This window comes from Callorhinus ursinus, unplaced genomic scaffold (assembly GCF_003265705.2).
Source record: "Callorhinus ursinus isolate GAN/ISIS: 27379988/994484 unplaced genomic scaffold, GSC_fseal_2.0 scaffold92, whole genome shotgun sequence".
Lineage (NCBI taxonomy): Eukaryota > Metazoa > Chordata > Mammalia > Carnivora > Otariidae > Callorhinus > Callorhinus ursinus.
The window spans coordinates 479,392-492,715 of NW_027397154.1; the positions used below are offsets into that span (position 1 = coordinate 479,392).

At 63.0% G+C, this 13,324-nt stretch overlaps 1 protein-coding gene across 8 annotated transcripts in view; it reads left to right on the forward strand.

Moving 5' to 3' along the window:
• MEF2D (myocyte enhancer factor 2D) overlaps positions 1-13,324 on the forward strand; it is a 31,701-nt gene that overhangs the window by 3,928 nt on the left and 14,449 nt on the right. For 7 of the 8 annotated variants that reach the window (XM_073888654.1, XM_073888655.1, XM_073888656.1 and 4 more), the window contains exons 2-3: positions 12,006-12,197; positions 12,774-12,977. In XM_073888654.1, coding sequence (XP_073744755.1) covers positions 12,144-12,197; positions 12,774-12,977 — 258 coding nt within the window. In that variant the 5' untranslated portion in view covers positions 12,006-12,143. Of the gene's footprint in view, positions 1-10,541; positions 11,371-12,005; positions 12,198-12,773; positions 12,978-13,324 lie in introns of those variants that run through there. The other variant, XM_073888653.1, reaches the window with a different exon arrangement.

Genomic DNA, 13,324 nt, shown 5'->3' on the forward strand with positions numbered 1-13,324 from the left:
CTCTCCCCACCCCATGGGACTCTGGGCTCCCTGCGGCCCCTGGCTTTTTACAGGGAGGGAGGAGGTGGCAGGGGCCAGCATCGCCTCAGCATCACTGTAATCGCCAGTGGCTTTTATGAGCAGTCATGGGGCCGGAGCCCGGCCAACCGTCTGTCCTTCTGTCCCAGTTTGGTGACTTACTCATGGTGGGAGGGGGAGGCGTGAGGTGCTAGTAGTCGGTGTGTGGGAAGCTGGACACCTCACTGTGTTGTGGTTGGTGCCGGCCCATCTGCCCACCACTGCAGCGGGCAGGACGGAGCTCAGACTTCAGGCAGAACTTACTGGTGGCGCCAGATGAGGGGACAGGGGTGGCTCTCACTCGGCCTAGGAAACGTGGGGATCTCAAAGTGCTTTCTCTCTAGCCATTCTTGGTGGCTCTGCTTTCTGAAAGGCCTCCAGCAGTGGCCTGGTGGGGATGGGGTATTTGTTTTCTCTTCTGCCCCCCTGCCTGAGGCTGAGGAGAGTTTGTCCTGGAGCCCGCCGAGGGGTGCTGGGTAGGGTCTTGTGCAGACTGCCGTGCCCAGACGCACCCGGCAGGTCCCCAGCATTTAGTAGCACGTGTGCATGAAGGTGTGCAAGCACATACACACGGGCATGTAGACGCCCACGGAGCACGCTGCTGCCCTGCGGGGGGCGAGGGCTAGTGCATGGGAAGATGATTAAGGGATTGGAGGCTGGGGATGGGTGGGGGACCAGGGGCGAGGAGGCGGAGGCCTGCAAGAACTTGGAAGAGGGAGGGCTGACTGGAGCAGGAGGGATTGAGGTTAGACCACAGATGGGCAGCCCTAGAGCGTGGCTTTGCCAGTCGAGGAGCGCTGGCTGACTCCCATCACTGCCCCTGCAGCGCCCCCAGGGCCCCTCCCTGTGGCCGTGGCTCTCGCTCCGCCTCCGCCCCCCCCCCCCCGCCGCCCATGGACCACGTGCCCTGGGGTAAGTCAGCTTTCCAGGTGGACAGGAGTCGCACTAGCCTGGTGGCCATCAGAGCGCCTGGGAGGCCTGATGGTTTGCGCTAGTCTCTGTCTCCCTCCCCATTCACTCTGATGAGCAAGGCCACCCCGATGTATCAAGGTTGCATCTGAGCCCTCGGGCATTGTGGGGTAGATCCCTGGCCTGGGGGGGGGGTCCCCCCAAGGCCCTTCGCATCTGCTTTTTCCTTTTCCTGAGGCTCTGGCTGCAACCTCCCCTTCCTGGGAGCCTAGCCATGCTTCTGGCTGGTCCTGGCTGGCATGGAGACCAGAGGATATGCTCACAGACTGTGCACAGGACCCCGTGAGCCTTCGCAGGAGTGGGGAGGCGGCTGTGCCTGCTGGGCGAGCTCTCTCCCTTCTGCTGTAGGCTGGGAGGGGAGGGGCTTCTCCAGAGCTCAGCCTGCTGCTGGCCACACCCAGGCGGGACCATATTTACTCATTTAAGCTCACCCTCCCAGGAGGCTCTGGGCTCTAGGCCTGGTCACTGACCTTGGCTTGGTGCCTCTGGCTGGGTGCTCTGGCCACTCCCCGGGGAGCTGGGCAGACCAGGGAAGCATATAGAAAAGGAGATGTTTTTGCCCTCTGGTCAGGGGACCTCCGCCATGGGCAGTACCCTATTCGCTCTTACTTTGGAGACCTGACACTAAAGCTCTTGAGATCCCTGGGGACTGGAGGAAGGAAGCTTCTGTTCATCGCGCCCTGTGTGCCAGGCTCTGTGCTGGGCACGGGAACGTATGAAGACTCGTTGGTTTCCTGGCATAACTGTTTTTTATAACTGGGGAACTGAGTCAGAGACTTAAGTGATTTGCTAAGGGGGTCATCCACGCCATCCCTTGCCTCCACGTCACGTGATCCAGCTGGAGCGGGAAGACCTCATGGTCCCTCTTCCCCGGTTGGGAAGTGTTAGGGGCTTTGTCTGCCGCTAAGGGAAGGGTCCAGGGGAGCAGGAGACCCAGAGAGACCTGGGAGGGGGGCGCGGGGGGCGAGGACGGGGCGTTAAGGGAAGTGCAAACCTGTAGGAGTCCCTGGCTGAGGGCAGCTGAGGGAGATGTTGCTTTGGTTTCCTGAGAAGGTATCGTACCCCGATGGACTGCCATGGGAGAAAGCCCCCAGAAAAGGGACCAAGTGACGCCTGCCAGTCCCCTCTCAAGCTGGCTGTAATGTGCAGCTAGCGTGAGCTCAGGCTGGTCTGAAGGCGAGAGGTTGACAGGAGCCTGCCCAGGCCCCGAAGTTTGGGACTGTCCTGGAAGGAATTGCTCAGACTCCCAGGGGGAGGGAGGGAAGCCCCGTCCTGCAGTGAGCCCACCTCTGCTCCTCACTGCAGGTGACAGAAAGAGCCGCCTCCCCTGGGAAAGGAAGGAGGGTCAGTGGGGGAAATGTGGGGCCCTCGAGAGCAGGTGCTTGGGAAGTGAGAGCCTCCTTTCTTCTAGACCCCAGCTCCAGCCTGGCCCAGGACGTGCTGGCTCAGGCAGCCGCCCAGAAGGTGGGGTGGGGGCAGGCAGTGTCCCAGCGAGGACCTGGTGTGTGGGAGCTGCCTGAGCCGGCCCTGCGGGGGGCCTCCAGGCCAGGGGCTCAGTCTGACTCTGGCATGGGCCGGGGACACCCCCCAGCCAGCTGCCCCCCTGCCTCAGAGCCTTCCCTCCCCGTTCCCCTCCCCCTGAGTCTTCGCAGATCCCCTGGCTGCTTGCTTCCTTATTCCTCACGATTTCCCCGCCCCACCCCCGCCAGCAAATGCTTGGGGTTGAGGGTTGGGAGAACAAGGAGTAAGGAGCTCATCCCCAAACCTCGAGAGAAAACATTCAGAAAACATTGGGTGGGGGTGGGAGGGGAGGGGACTGTCTCGTTTCTGGAGTCTTCCTGCTCCAGGCTCTGGTTGGATCAAGTAACGCGGAGGCAAGGAGGTGGCGCAGACGACCTCGGGCCTCGAGTTTTTGCCCTTAAAGCATGAGTGTGCTCTGTGACGGGTGAGGGACAGTGGTTGGCGGTGGCCCTGGAGGAAGCGCTGAGCCTGAAAGGGGGGCTTTAGGCCTTCCAGTCACATCTCTCCTTGACCTTTGAGGTCCTTTCCTTCGGCCCCCACAGCTGCTCGCCTCTCTGCCCACTCCCCTCTGCACCCGCCGCAGGCCCGTGGGGCCCAGACCGACCGGGTGGGGACAGGTGTCCTGGCCCAGCTGCTTCCTCTTGTTTCTCCCACCTGTCAGCCCAGGGGTGAGGCGTGAGGGGCTGGCCAGCAGGGAGAGTAGGAAACCCTTGGTCCCCTCACCTGCTCCCTGGGGCTCGCGGCGGGGCGGGGGGGGGGGGTCGCTTGTAAAGTGTAGCAGAAGGATTGAGAGTAGACAGTGGGCAGGACTTCCCCACTCAGAGCCAGGATGGTGCCAGGTCACAGGCACAGAAAGCTGGTTGATAGCCAGGGGTCTTCGCACAGTCCACTCACGAAAGGGAGGGCTGTGAATTGAATCTAGGGGCAAGGGTTTGTGTAGCTGTGTAGAGGTACCCCCCACCCGCCTGGGCCCCATCCATCTGGCTGGGCATCTTAGCCTCACCTGGCACCTTTCCTGAAAGCAGCGAGCTAATCCTGTAAGAGTTGCCTGGCTGGCCGCCTCGGCAGGCCCACGCAGCCGCCCTGCCCGCCCTCCCCTGCCAGGGGCTTAGAGGACTGTCCTTCGAGTCAGGAGGAGACCCAGCCACCGCCCTGAGCGGCCCCTTTAAATCCTCGGTGGCTCCCTGAGGTCATGATGTCTCTAGGAGGATTTGCTTCCTCTGATTGGATTGGCCTCTTTTGGGCCCCGTCTGTGACTGTAGGTGGGCACTCACAGCCTGACCCCCCAGCTGCCTTGCCGTCAGGCTGGGTGCTGCCCCGGGTGAGGGCCCGGGCCTCGGGCCTTGTGTGCTCTCTCCTCGCCTTCCCGTTCTGGCAGCCAGGGCCCAGACCCCGCCACCTGCCTCTGCTCTGTGCACGGGAAGGAAGCGTCCCACCGCCGCCCTGGAAGAGCGTCCTTCAGAGGCCCGTCTCCTGCCCTGCTGTCTCCTTTCTCCTTCTCAGCCTGCTCTTCCTTCGCTCGGGGGCCTGCACTCCATAGTTACCCCATGCCCTCATTTCCATGGGAAGTCCCTCCCCTGCTCTAACCATCAGCCCACCCGCTTGTCGTGGCGGGCAACCCAGACGCGGTGCTGGTGGCATTATGCTCACCAACGGCTCTCAAACTGACCCGCCCCCAAGGCCCCAGCTGCCACTTTCACTTCTGTCTCCTGAGACCCCAGAGGGAAGTTGGGTGGGGAGGTAGAAGGTGACACACTAACCGTCCCAACCGCTTCGGATGGCCAGGGGCCTCCCGGCCACCACTCTCATCTAGATGACCCGAGTGGAAGGACTGGCTGCGGTGGGAGAGCAGACCACCCGGCCAGGGCAGGGCTGCCAGGGGTGCTGCTCCGACTGGACACGCAGACGACCTCCTCGGGGAGGCCCGGGGACGGGTTGCCTTCCAGTCCCCGTTGGTTGGAGCGTTGTGCCGGGGCCTCCGTGCTCCCCGGGACCTTACCAGCTGCCCCTGCTTGGTTGGGTGACTTCTAACAAAGCGGATTTGAGCCCCAGAGACGACTTTTAGGCCAAAAGTGCAGCCCTGGGCCGTCCTCTCTGAGCCTAGCACGTGTCTTGTGTGCTGCACGAGGCCGTCTCCTCTCGTCCTCCTGCCGCCCCCAGTCCGGGCACTAAGGCGCGGGCTCTGTCTACTGGGAGCCCCCTAGGCAGCCAGCATTCTCTCCGATGCTCGCTTCTGTCTCAGGGTCACACTCCCACCCCACTCAGAGGAGGGACAAGAGCAGAGGGCCCTGTGGGACTGAGAGTTTAGACAGTACCCCAGGGATTCTTTGTTGGTTCAGGGATGCTTTCTAGACAAGGTGCCGGGACCTCCATCCTAAGTGCCTAGGTGTGCTGGGTGGGGGTGGCCCAGTTCCTGGAATGGGAAGTTGAGCCTGATGGAATAAGGTCAGAGACACTATGCAAATCGCCATGCAAATGGTGGTAGTGAGTCATTACAGATCAGTCTCCCGGGTAGAGCTTGAAGCAAGGCTCAGGCTTCGGTTCCAGAACCAGCCGCACTAATGACCATGACCGTGACCTCGGGGGGCAGTCACTACCCAAGCCCTGGGTCTCATAGGCATTCCAGGTGTGTTTGGGGTTGGGGTGGCTGGATCTCTGCAGTCAGAGCCCTGGTGTGCCCCACCTGGTACCCGCCCTGGCTGACCATGAGCCTCTCTCAACCCTCTGCCATCTGTTAATGAGGGTTACTGTTCAGAAAGCACCTTCCGCCTTTAGCAGCCCCATCCATCCCTCCTGCCTTTTGGTCCCCCCACACTGTCCTTCCCCCTAGGCTAGAGGGCAGTGGACCGCCTCCCCATGGAGGAACCCGCTGCTGACCTCCCTTCCTTTTGGGCCTCTCTAAGGAGCACAGGAACCAAATGTCCTGGCTAGAAGGGCACTCGGGTACCTGCTCCCCTCCACCCAACCCATCGTACTGACCAGTGGGGTTACACCTGGCGGGGCAGAGACTTATTCACGGTCACATAGTCATTTAGGACCAGAGCAAGCACCAGAACCCAGGCATCCAGAAGCCCTGCCCAAAGACCCCATGCTTCCCTGGGCTGTTTGTTGCCCAACCACACCCACCCCTTTTCTGCTAGAATTCAATCTCCCGTTACCCCAGATTCTTCCTGAGATCAGGCCCGGTGGCTCCAGAAACTTGTGTTGAGGATTTGGGGTGAGGGGTGGTTCCTAGGAGCCGGCCCAGAGGCCGCCAGGGGAAGGCCAGAGCTGCGGTAGGCGGTGCTGGAGCCTGGGGGGTGGGCTGGCTGCCGCCTCTGGCGGGCACTGGACACACTCTGGCCACTGCAGGAAGGATGGGAGCTAGACTACAGGAAGGACAAGCTGGGGCGGGGAGGCAGTGGAGGAGGCTCAGGAGACAGACCCTCACTGGAGAGGCATCTCCTGGGCAGAGAACAGGATGACCCCATCCCAGGGGATTTGTCCCGGCGGGAAGCCTGGGGTGGGGCTCTGGAGAGGTGTCCAGCGGAAGCTGCAGGGAGGGTGCCCAGCAAGCTGGCCACGCGGGGTGCTCCTCTGGCAAGTCCGTTCCTGTCCCTTCAGCCAAGGCTGCAGTGCCTGTCTCCACTCGCCTTCCTGGGGCACCTGGGACCTGAGACCACCCCTGCCCTGGGCCCAGCTTTCCCGGACTGGTCCTCCCCCTCCCCCCAGCCCGCCAGCCTGCCCCCAGGTCCCTGTCGGTGAGTTAAAATTAGCTCAGTGCCCAGGCTAAAAATAGCCCCTGCCCAGCCCTGAGGCTGCTGGGCCGGGGGGAGGGGAGTTCCCGAGGGAGGGGAAGATGGTGGGAACCAGGGGTTTGGGAAGGGAGCCTGCCAGACAGAACTTGGAGGGGAGGAGGATGGGGGTGGGGACGGGGATCGCCTGTGCCTGTGAAAGCAGACATTGGGACTCTGGGTTGAATGAAGCGGCCGCCCTGCGCTGGGGGAGGGGCGTGGAACGGAAGAGGGACAGCAGTGGGGGGAGCAGGCTGGGGGCGTGAGAACTGGGCTGGGCGGGTGGGGGCGAGGGACACTGCTCCCGCTTCCGAGGACTTCAGAGATTGCGGAGGAAGGCCCCCTGTGTGTACCCCGGGGGCTGTGAACCCCAGCACCCTCTGCCTGGGCCCTGCGTGTTGGTGTTGGGGTTCGCCTTCCCACACCATCTTCCAGAGTGCACCTCAGTGTGTCTCTGCTTCGAGGGGAGAGGCCGAAGGCTGTGAGCCCCGGGCTAGGGTGGGGGGACCGAGAGGGCTCCTGGGCTTCCCCTCTGCCCACTGTGGGGGCCTGCCTGCCCTCGGGAGCCCGCATGCCCTCGCCCTCGGTGGGAACCTGCCCTCCTCCCCCCCCCCCCGCTCTGTCTCTTGGCTGGACTGCAGGGGTTCGGAGGGCAGGCCTGGCGTCCCACCGGTCCTGCCGCGCGCCCAGCCCAGCGTTGGGGCACAGTCGGGCTGCCTCTGAGTCTGGGCTCCGGGCCTCGCCCTCTCTGCTCTGGTCCTCTCCTTGTCTGTCTCCGCCTGCGCCCCACACTTGGCCTCCCTCTTGGCCTCTTTGCCTCTCTTACTCGCGGGTCTGTGGGTCTGTCCCCCTCTGCCACCCTCCCATGTGTCTGCCTCACCCACGCCTCCTCCCTCGTTAGTGAGCAGGCTGCTTGAGGCCGCCTGACTGTGGGGGTGACAGGTGGATTGGCTTGTCACCCCCTCCCCCAGCGCCTGCTGCCTATTTCATGCCCTGCAGCCCAGCCACGGGGAAGGGGCGGAGGAGGGCTGACAGCTGTCTCCGGCGCCTCCTGCCTTCCCCTCCAGTACCCAGCCTGCGGCCTGGAGCAGCCTGAGAGGAAGGGACGGAGGGCCTGCCTAATGAGGGCTGCCTCTCTCGCCGTGCAGAGAGCGGGGTGGAAGCCCAGTGCTCTGCGCAGGAGGCTGCTCACTCAGCCTCTCTGGGCCCCTGCTCCGTTTTGACCTGCATCGGTACGGCAGCTCTGGAAGCAGATGCCCTCCAGTTCCTGGGCACCGGGAGCCGCTGGGCGCCGGCTGGCAGGTGTGGGTGGGAGGGTGTGGGGGCCACGGGGGAGTAGGAGAGGAGCTAGGAGACACTGGGCTCCCCAGGAAGGGCAGCCCGACACAGCTGCAGCTCCAGGAGGCCACCCTGACCGCCGGCCCGCACTCTCCCCACTGGCCCCAGGCCGCCCTCACAGGAACTGAGATAGCATCATTCTGAAACCCGAGAATGGTTTGAATATTGCTCAGGTACCAAGAGGTGTTAAATTGGGGGAGGCAGGGGCCTGTTTTTTTCTCCCATGCCCCCTCCAGCCTGAGACCCCCCTTTAGGGTACATTTTGCATAATGTTTGCACCTCATTTGCATGTAAATACAACCCACAGGTTTCTATTGGGTCTGGATCCCAGCTTGGACAAGTGGCTGTCCACGGGGGTCGCTCTGGATTTCCCACCATGTCTGGTTCCCTCAGCCCCTCCTCCTTGTCAAGGGTGTTGTCAGATGAGCCTCTCCAGCCCTGTGTCCTCTCTGTTCTCCATTTGCTGAGGCTTCTCTGCCACCACTCTTCCCTAAAGAAGGTGGGTCTGGCCTGCCTCCCTAGGGCTCAGCCCAGCTGCCCTCCCCCCAGCCCCTCTGCTCTCTCTGTCCCCACTCCCTGCCCCCAGGAGGCCCACCCTGCCCAGCTCTGTCGGGCCAGCACTGCCTTGAGTGGGAGAAGCAGAAGCTGCGGAGCCTCCCAGGGGCTACACTTGGTGACACAGCTGCCACCAGCCCAAGGAGTCATAGCTGTGGCTGAGGTCAGGCGGGCCGCGGGGCCATCGGAGCCGGAAAGCCATCCTAGCCAACCCCCTGTGTCCATCGCATCTTGCTAATCCCCCTCCAGCCCTGGAGAGACAGCCAAAAGTCGGGTCTGGGAGGGCTTCCTGGAGGAGGAGAGGACAGGGAAGGAGAAGAGGGATGGGGAAAAGGTGCACGTCTGGAGGACGGATGCCCCGGCCTCTGGCTCTGGGCAGTTGGTTAGGTCATTAGGCAGGGGGCTAATTAAGGAGGTCCAGGTGTTCATTAGGAGCTTCCTAATTGAGTAGGAGGGAAGTGGGACGGGATGGGCCTCCACAGCTTGGACAGGGTGCCCACCCAGGCCCCAGCCGCCCTTTTCCAAAGTCAGTGGTGAGTTCCTGTTCTCGCCCTGGGGCTCTCCGACGCTGCAGCGATGTAGAGTGGGTAGAATGGATAGAAGGCGAGAGAGATTATTGCAGGCTCGGTCTGCTCTGTAGGAGGGCTCCTGGTTAGATGGGAGGAGGGACTGCCCAAGGCAGGGGCGTCTCGTCCTCTGGTAGTGTTGGTACAGAGGTAGGGAGCAGTGGTGGGCAGGGGGCCTGGGAAACGTGGGGTTAGGAAAGCACTTGGGGGCTACCCTGGCAGAGACTGGGATGGACAGGCAGGTAGGTCTGTTCATCCCTGACTCCCCTCTGGTCAGGGGGTGCTGGGGGCGGGGGGAGGGGGTGTCTCTGTGGCTTCCCTGTCTCCTCAGGCCTGATCCCTCTCGCATCCCAGCTCCCCCAGCATGAAGCGGGGGTGGGGGGGTGTAGGAGATCAGCCAGGGAGCCGGTTGCCAGGCGACAGTTGCCTAAGCAACCCCATCCTCTCCATCTCCATGTGCTCTGGGCTGCTCCATAGAAGACTTTAGAGTCTCACCCTCTGCACCAGACAGCCCGCGGATGGGGCGGGTTGAGGCCTGGCCTGCAGAGGCAGGCCTGCTTGGAGTGCTTTGGTCGGTGGTGTCCAAACGTCCACGTTCAGGGGCAGAGGGGCAGGATGTGGGTCCTGCAGTGGCACTGACCCGAGTTAGACCACAAGCCCCTTCTTGGAGCAGACATTTCCCGAGCTCCTCCTCACAGGGGGTGGAGTGGTGCAAAGGGCAGTTGTGGATCCTGCTCTCGTGAAGCTCCAGCTCCTGGGGAGCCAGGCATTGAGTAGAAGCACGGAGTGGTACTCGTGTACGGTGGTGGGAAGTGCCAGAAGGGAAGGACAGGGTGCCCTGAACCAAGGGAACAAGGTCGGACTGCAGGAATGACTTTGCAGGGGCCACGAGGGCACAGAGAGGGTTCTCTCCCCACTTGAAGGAAGAGACAGAAGTGGCCCGAACCTGATAGAAGCTACATCCCAGCGAGAATTTGCTTCTGCACAAAAGGTGGTGAGAGGGAGCTAGGAAACTGGGTGATGGAGGGAAGGTGGATGCTCCAGCATGGGAGTACGGCAGTGAAAGCCTTCACGCAGGGCCAGGCCAGAGAGGCTCTGTGACAAAGCTGTCTTCGGGGCCCCCTTGTCCTCTGCGTGCCCTCTCCACCCTCCCTGGGAGCCCGGGCCACCGTGGCTCTGAAAACCACAGCTTTGGGGTTGCACTGGGAAGCGGGGGGCTGAAGTCCTTGGGCTGGGGCCTTCCAAGTGGGGCTTTGGCAGAGATAGGGGTTTAGGCAGGAATGGGGCGGCTGCTGGACCACTCGGGGCTGCCTGGGCTGTGTTGGTATTGTGCCAGGTGTGTGTGAGGGGGGACAGTAGGAGGCCCAGGGCCCATAGAGCACCTTGAGGACAAGGAACAGAGGAAGAGGTTCTGGGACCCCTCTCTGGGGGGGGGGGGATCCCTCTAGTTGTGAGGGAGCGGCATTGTTTCCTGAAGATCTCAGGACAGAGCAGACACTCTTTCCAGCTGGGCTGGGGAGAGCCTGAGGGACAGCCCTGGTGATGGGGCAGGGTGGGAAGGGGTATTTCTGGCTCCTCCCAAGTCCACAGATTCCCTGCCTCCCCTCTCCCCTGCCCTCTGTGGCCGAGAGGCCAAGGTTGAACTTCGGCATCTACTGTGGTACCTTGGGGGCCATGGCTGAGCAGGGCTGGAAAGGCTCCAGGAAAACTGAGCAGCCCCTGGAAGTGGGGGCTGGGGGAGGGGGTTAGGGGGTTTCAAATGATAGATGTGCCTGTCCCCTCTACCCAGTGGGGGGCAGTGAGAGCCCACCTCCCTGTACTCTGCAGTAGGGTCTCTGCCTGGACCTCTGTGGATGGGGGTGTCTCGAGCGGTGGGCTGGATTCTGTGAACAAGGCTCTTCCTCAGACCCAGAGTGGCTTTAGAAAGCATGGCCTCCTGCTCGCTGCCCCCCTCCCCCCTCTCCTGGAAGGCTCCACCTCTGATTCTCCTGGATTCACAGAGCCCAAGGGGCCCTGGGGTCATCGTGTGCCTCCATCCCACCCCGGGCCCTTCCAGTCCCCCAGGGCTCACCCAGCCTGTTTGGGCACTGCCCACACCTGAGCGCGGGCATTTCCTGGCTCAGGCTGGGCTTCTGACCCCACGCGCCCTCCCATCCTGGACTCGGGTGGTGCGGGGGCTCTGACTCCCGTCCTGGCTGCGGAGCCTGGCCGATTTATAGGTGCATGAGGTGGGGAGGCCTCCGCCCGGCTGCCAGAAACCTCCTCGGTGCACGCCAATGGCTCTGTACTTGCTCCGAGCTTCAGGGTGAACCAGGCTGGGAAGGGCTGCCCAGCCTGAGCTTGGGTCCTGGACGCAGCGCGTTGTCCTGTCGTGTCGCGCCCCCCCCCCCCCCCAAGCGGGAGTCGGCAGACCATGACCTCAGGGCCGGTTGTTACAGATCTGGTTGTAGTGGAGTTCCACCACCCTTCCGTGTTTACGTGATGTCGGCAGTAGCCGTCAAGGAGTTGTCCAGAGCGAATGGCCTGCAAGGCCCGAAATAGTCATCGACCCCTTTACCGAAAAAGTTCGCAGACTCTGCTCTGCAAGGCTGGTGTGTTTATTTATTTTAAGCAGCAGAACCGTTTCTTCAAACAAAACTTTGAGGCCGAGGCCCACGGGTGACATGGGGGTGGAGCAGCCCTGGGGGGAGGGGGAGAGGGGCTCTGCAGCCCCAGCCCCACTCTGGGCCCCCAGGCTCTAGCCTTCCCTGTGTTCCTGAGCCCCGGCCACCAGAGCACACCCCTCCTGGCACCAGGTACCCCGTGGAAGCCGTGCGTGGCCTCGGTGGGTGCTCTCCGCACCAGGCGCCAGGACCAGAAGTACCATTCTAGGCCAGAGGGGTGGCTGGCGGACCCAGATGTCTCTACTCCAGGCAGATTCTGGGGAGAGGAAAGGGCCTGGGGCGTTCTCTAGGACCCAGACCCTTGGAAGCCAGCTCTGAGTGATCTAGAACCCAAGAGCAGCAGAGTTGGTGCAGAAAGAGCCTGGACCAGGGCCTGGGCCCTGGGCGTCAGTGCCCACTTGTGCCTGGCCATGGCACGCCATTGCCTCAGGGCACCCCCATCTCCTCATCTTGAGGATGGGGTGGACACCGTCAGCCTGCCCCAGGGGTGCTGTGAGCCTGGCCGGTGTGCTGGTGGTCACCAGGGCTGACAGTTCTCTCATGCCCCCCCCCCCCCTTCCCAGGACGCTGTGCAGAAGGTGTCCTGCAGACCATGAACTGAGCCCTGGTTCCAGGCTGTTCATGAGCACAGTGTGAGGCGTGCCGAGACCTGCTACCCAGCAATCCCCTCCCCTCCCTAGCACTGAGGATCCCCAGAGAAGATGGGGAGGAAAAAGATTCAGATCCAGCGAATCACTGATGAGCGGAACCGACAGGTGAGGAGGTCTTGGAGCCATGTAGAGTGGGTGAGGGCAGGGAGCTGGCCTCTGCCTCCACTCCTTCCTGCCAGTCCAAGAGGGCTACCTGGAGGAGGGGGCCTCTGAAGGCTATTATGGAAAGGGAAGGACTGAGTTGGGAGGAGAGGAACTCCCACCTCCCTGCAGCTCTTGGAGCCCTGTACCCCAGAACTCTAAGGCTCGTCTGCTGCTGTAAGCAGGTGCACCTGTGTGTCCCCCACCCCCAACCCCCACCCACTTCCCACCCAGGAACCGTACACAAGCCTCAGGCCATGCCTGGGCACGCCCTGTTCCCCAAGATGAATTCCCCCCCTCTTTCTCCCCCAGGGGAGGATCCAGAAGCCCTTCCGTTTTCCTCCCCGACCCCTTCACAGCCCCTGGCACAGAGGTGTGGAATTCTGTCCATCCATCCTCTCCCTTCAGTGAGGCCGCTCTAGGCTGCATCTTGGTCCTGCGTTGGCAGAGAGGTGCTGGCCTGTCTCTCCCCCGGGCCAGGGGCTCCAGGACAGGCTTTGACTGAGCCAGACTGGGCCACCCCCTCTCCACCGCCTGCAGGTGACATTCACCAAGCGCAAGTTCGGACTGATGAAGAAGGCGTACGAGCTGAGCGTGCTCTGTGACTGTGAGATCGCGCTCATCATCTTCAACCACTCCAACAAGCTGTTCCAGTATGCCAGCACCGACATGGACAAGGTGCTGCTCAAGTACACGGAGTACAACGAGCCGCATGAGAGCCGCACCAACGCCGACATCATCGAGGTGGGCCCACGCAGCACGTACACGCCTGCCCGGCCCGGTGTCCACCCCCCAGCCCGGTGTCCACCCCCGCGCCCGGTGTCCACCCCACCTGCTCCCCACCCTGGCCCGCTGCCCACCCCCCAGTCCGGTGCCCACCCCGGCCCGTTGCCCACCCCGGCCCGCTGCCCACCCCCCAGTCCGGTGCCCACCCCGGCCCGCTCCCCACCCCGGCCCGTTGCCCACCCCCCAGTCCGGTGCCCACCCAGCCCGGTGCCCATCCCCCAGCCCACTGCCCATCCCCCAGCCCGTTGCCCACCCCGGCCCTCTCCCCACCCCAGCCTGTTGCCCACCCCGGCCCACTCCCCACC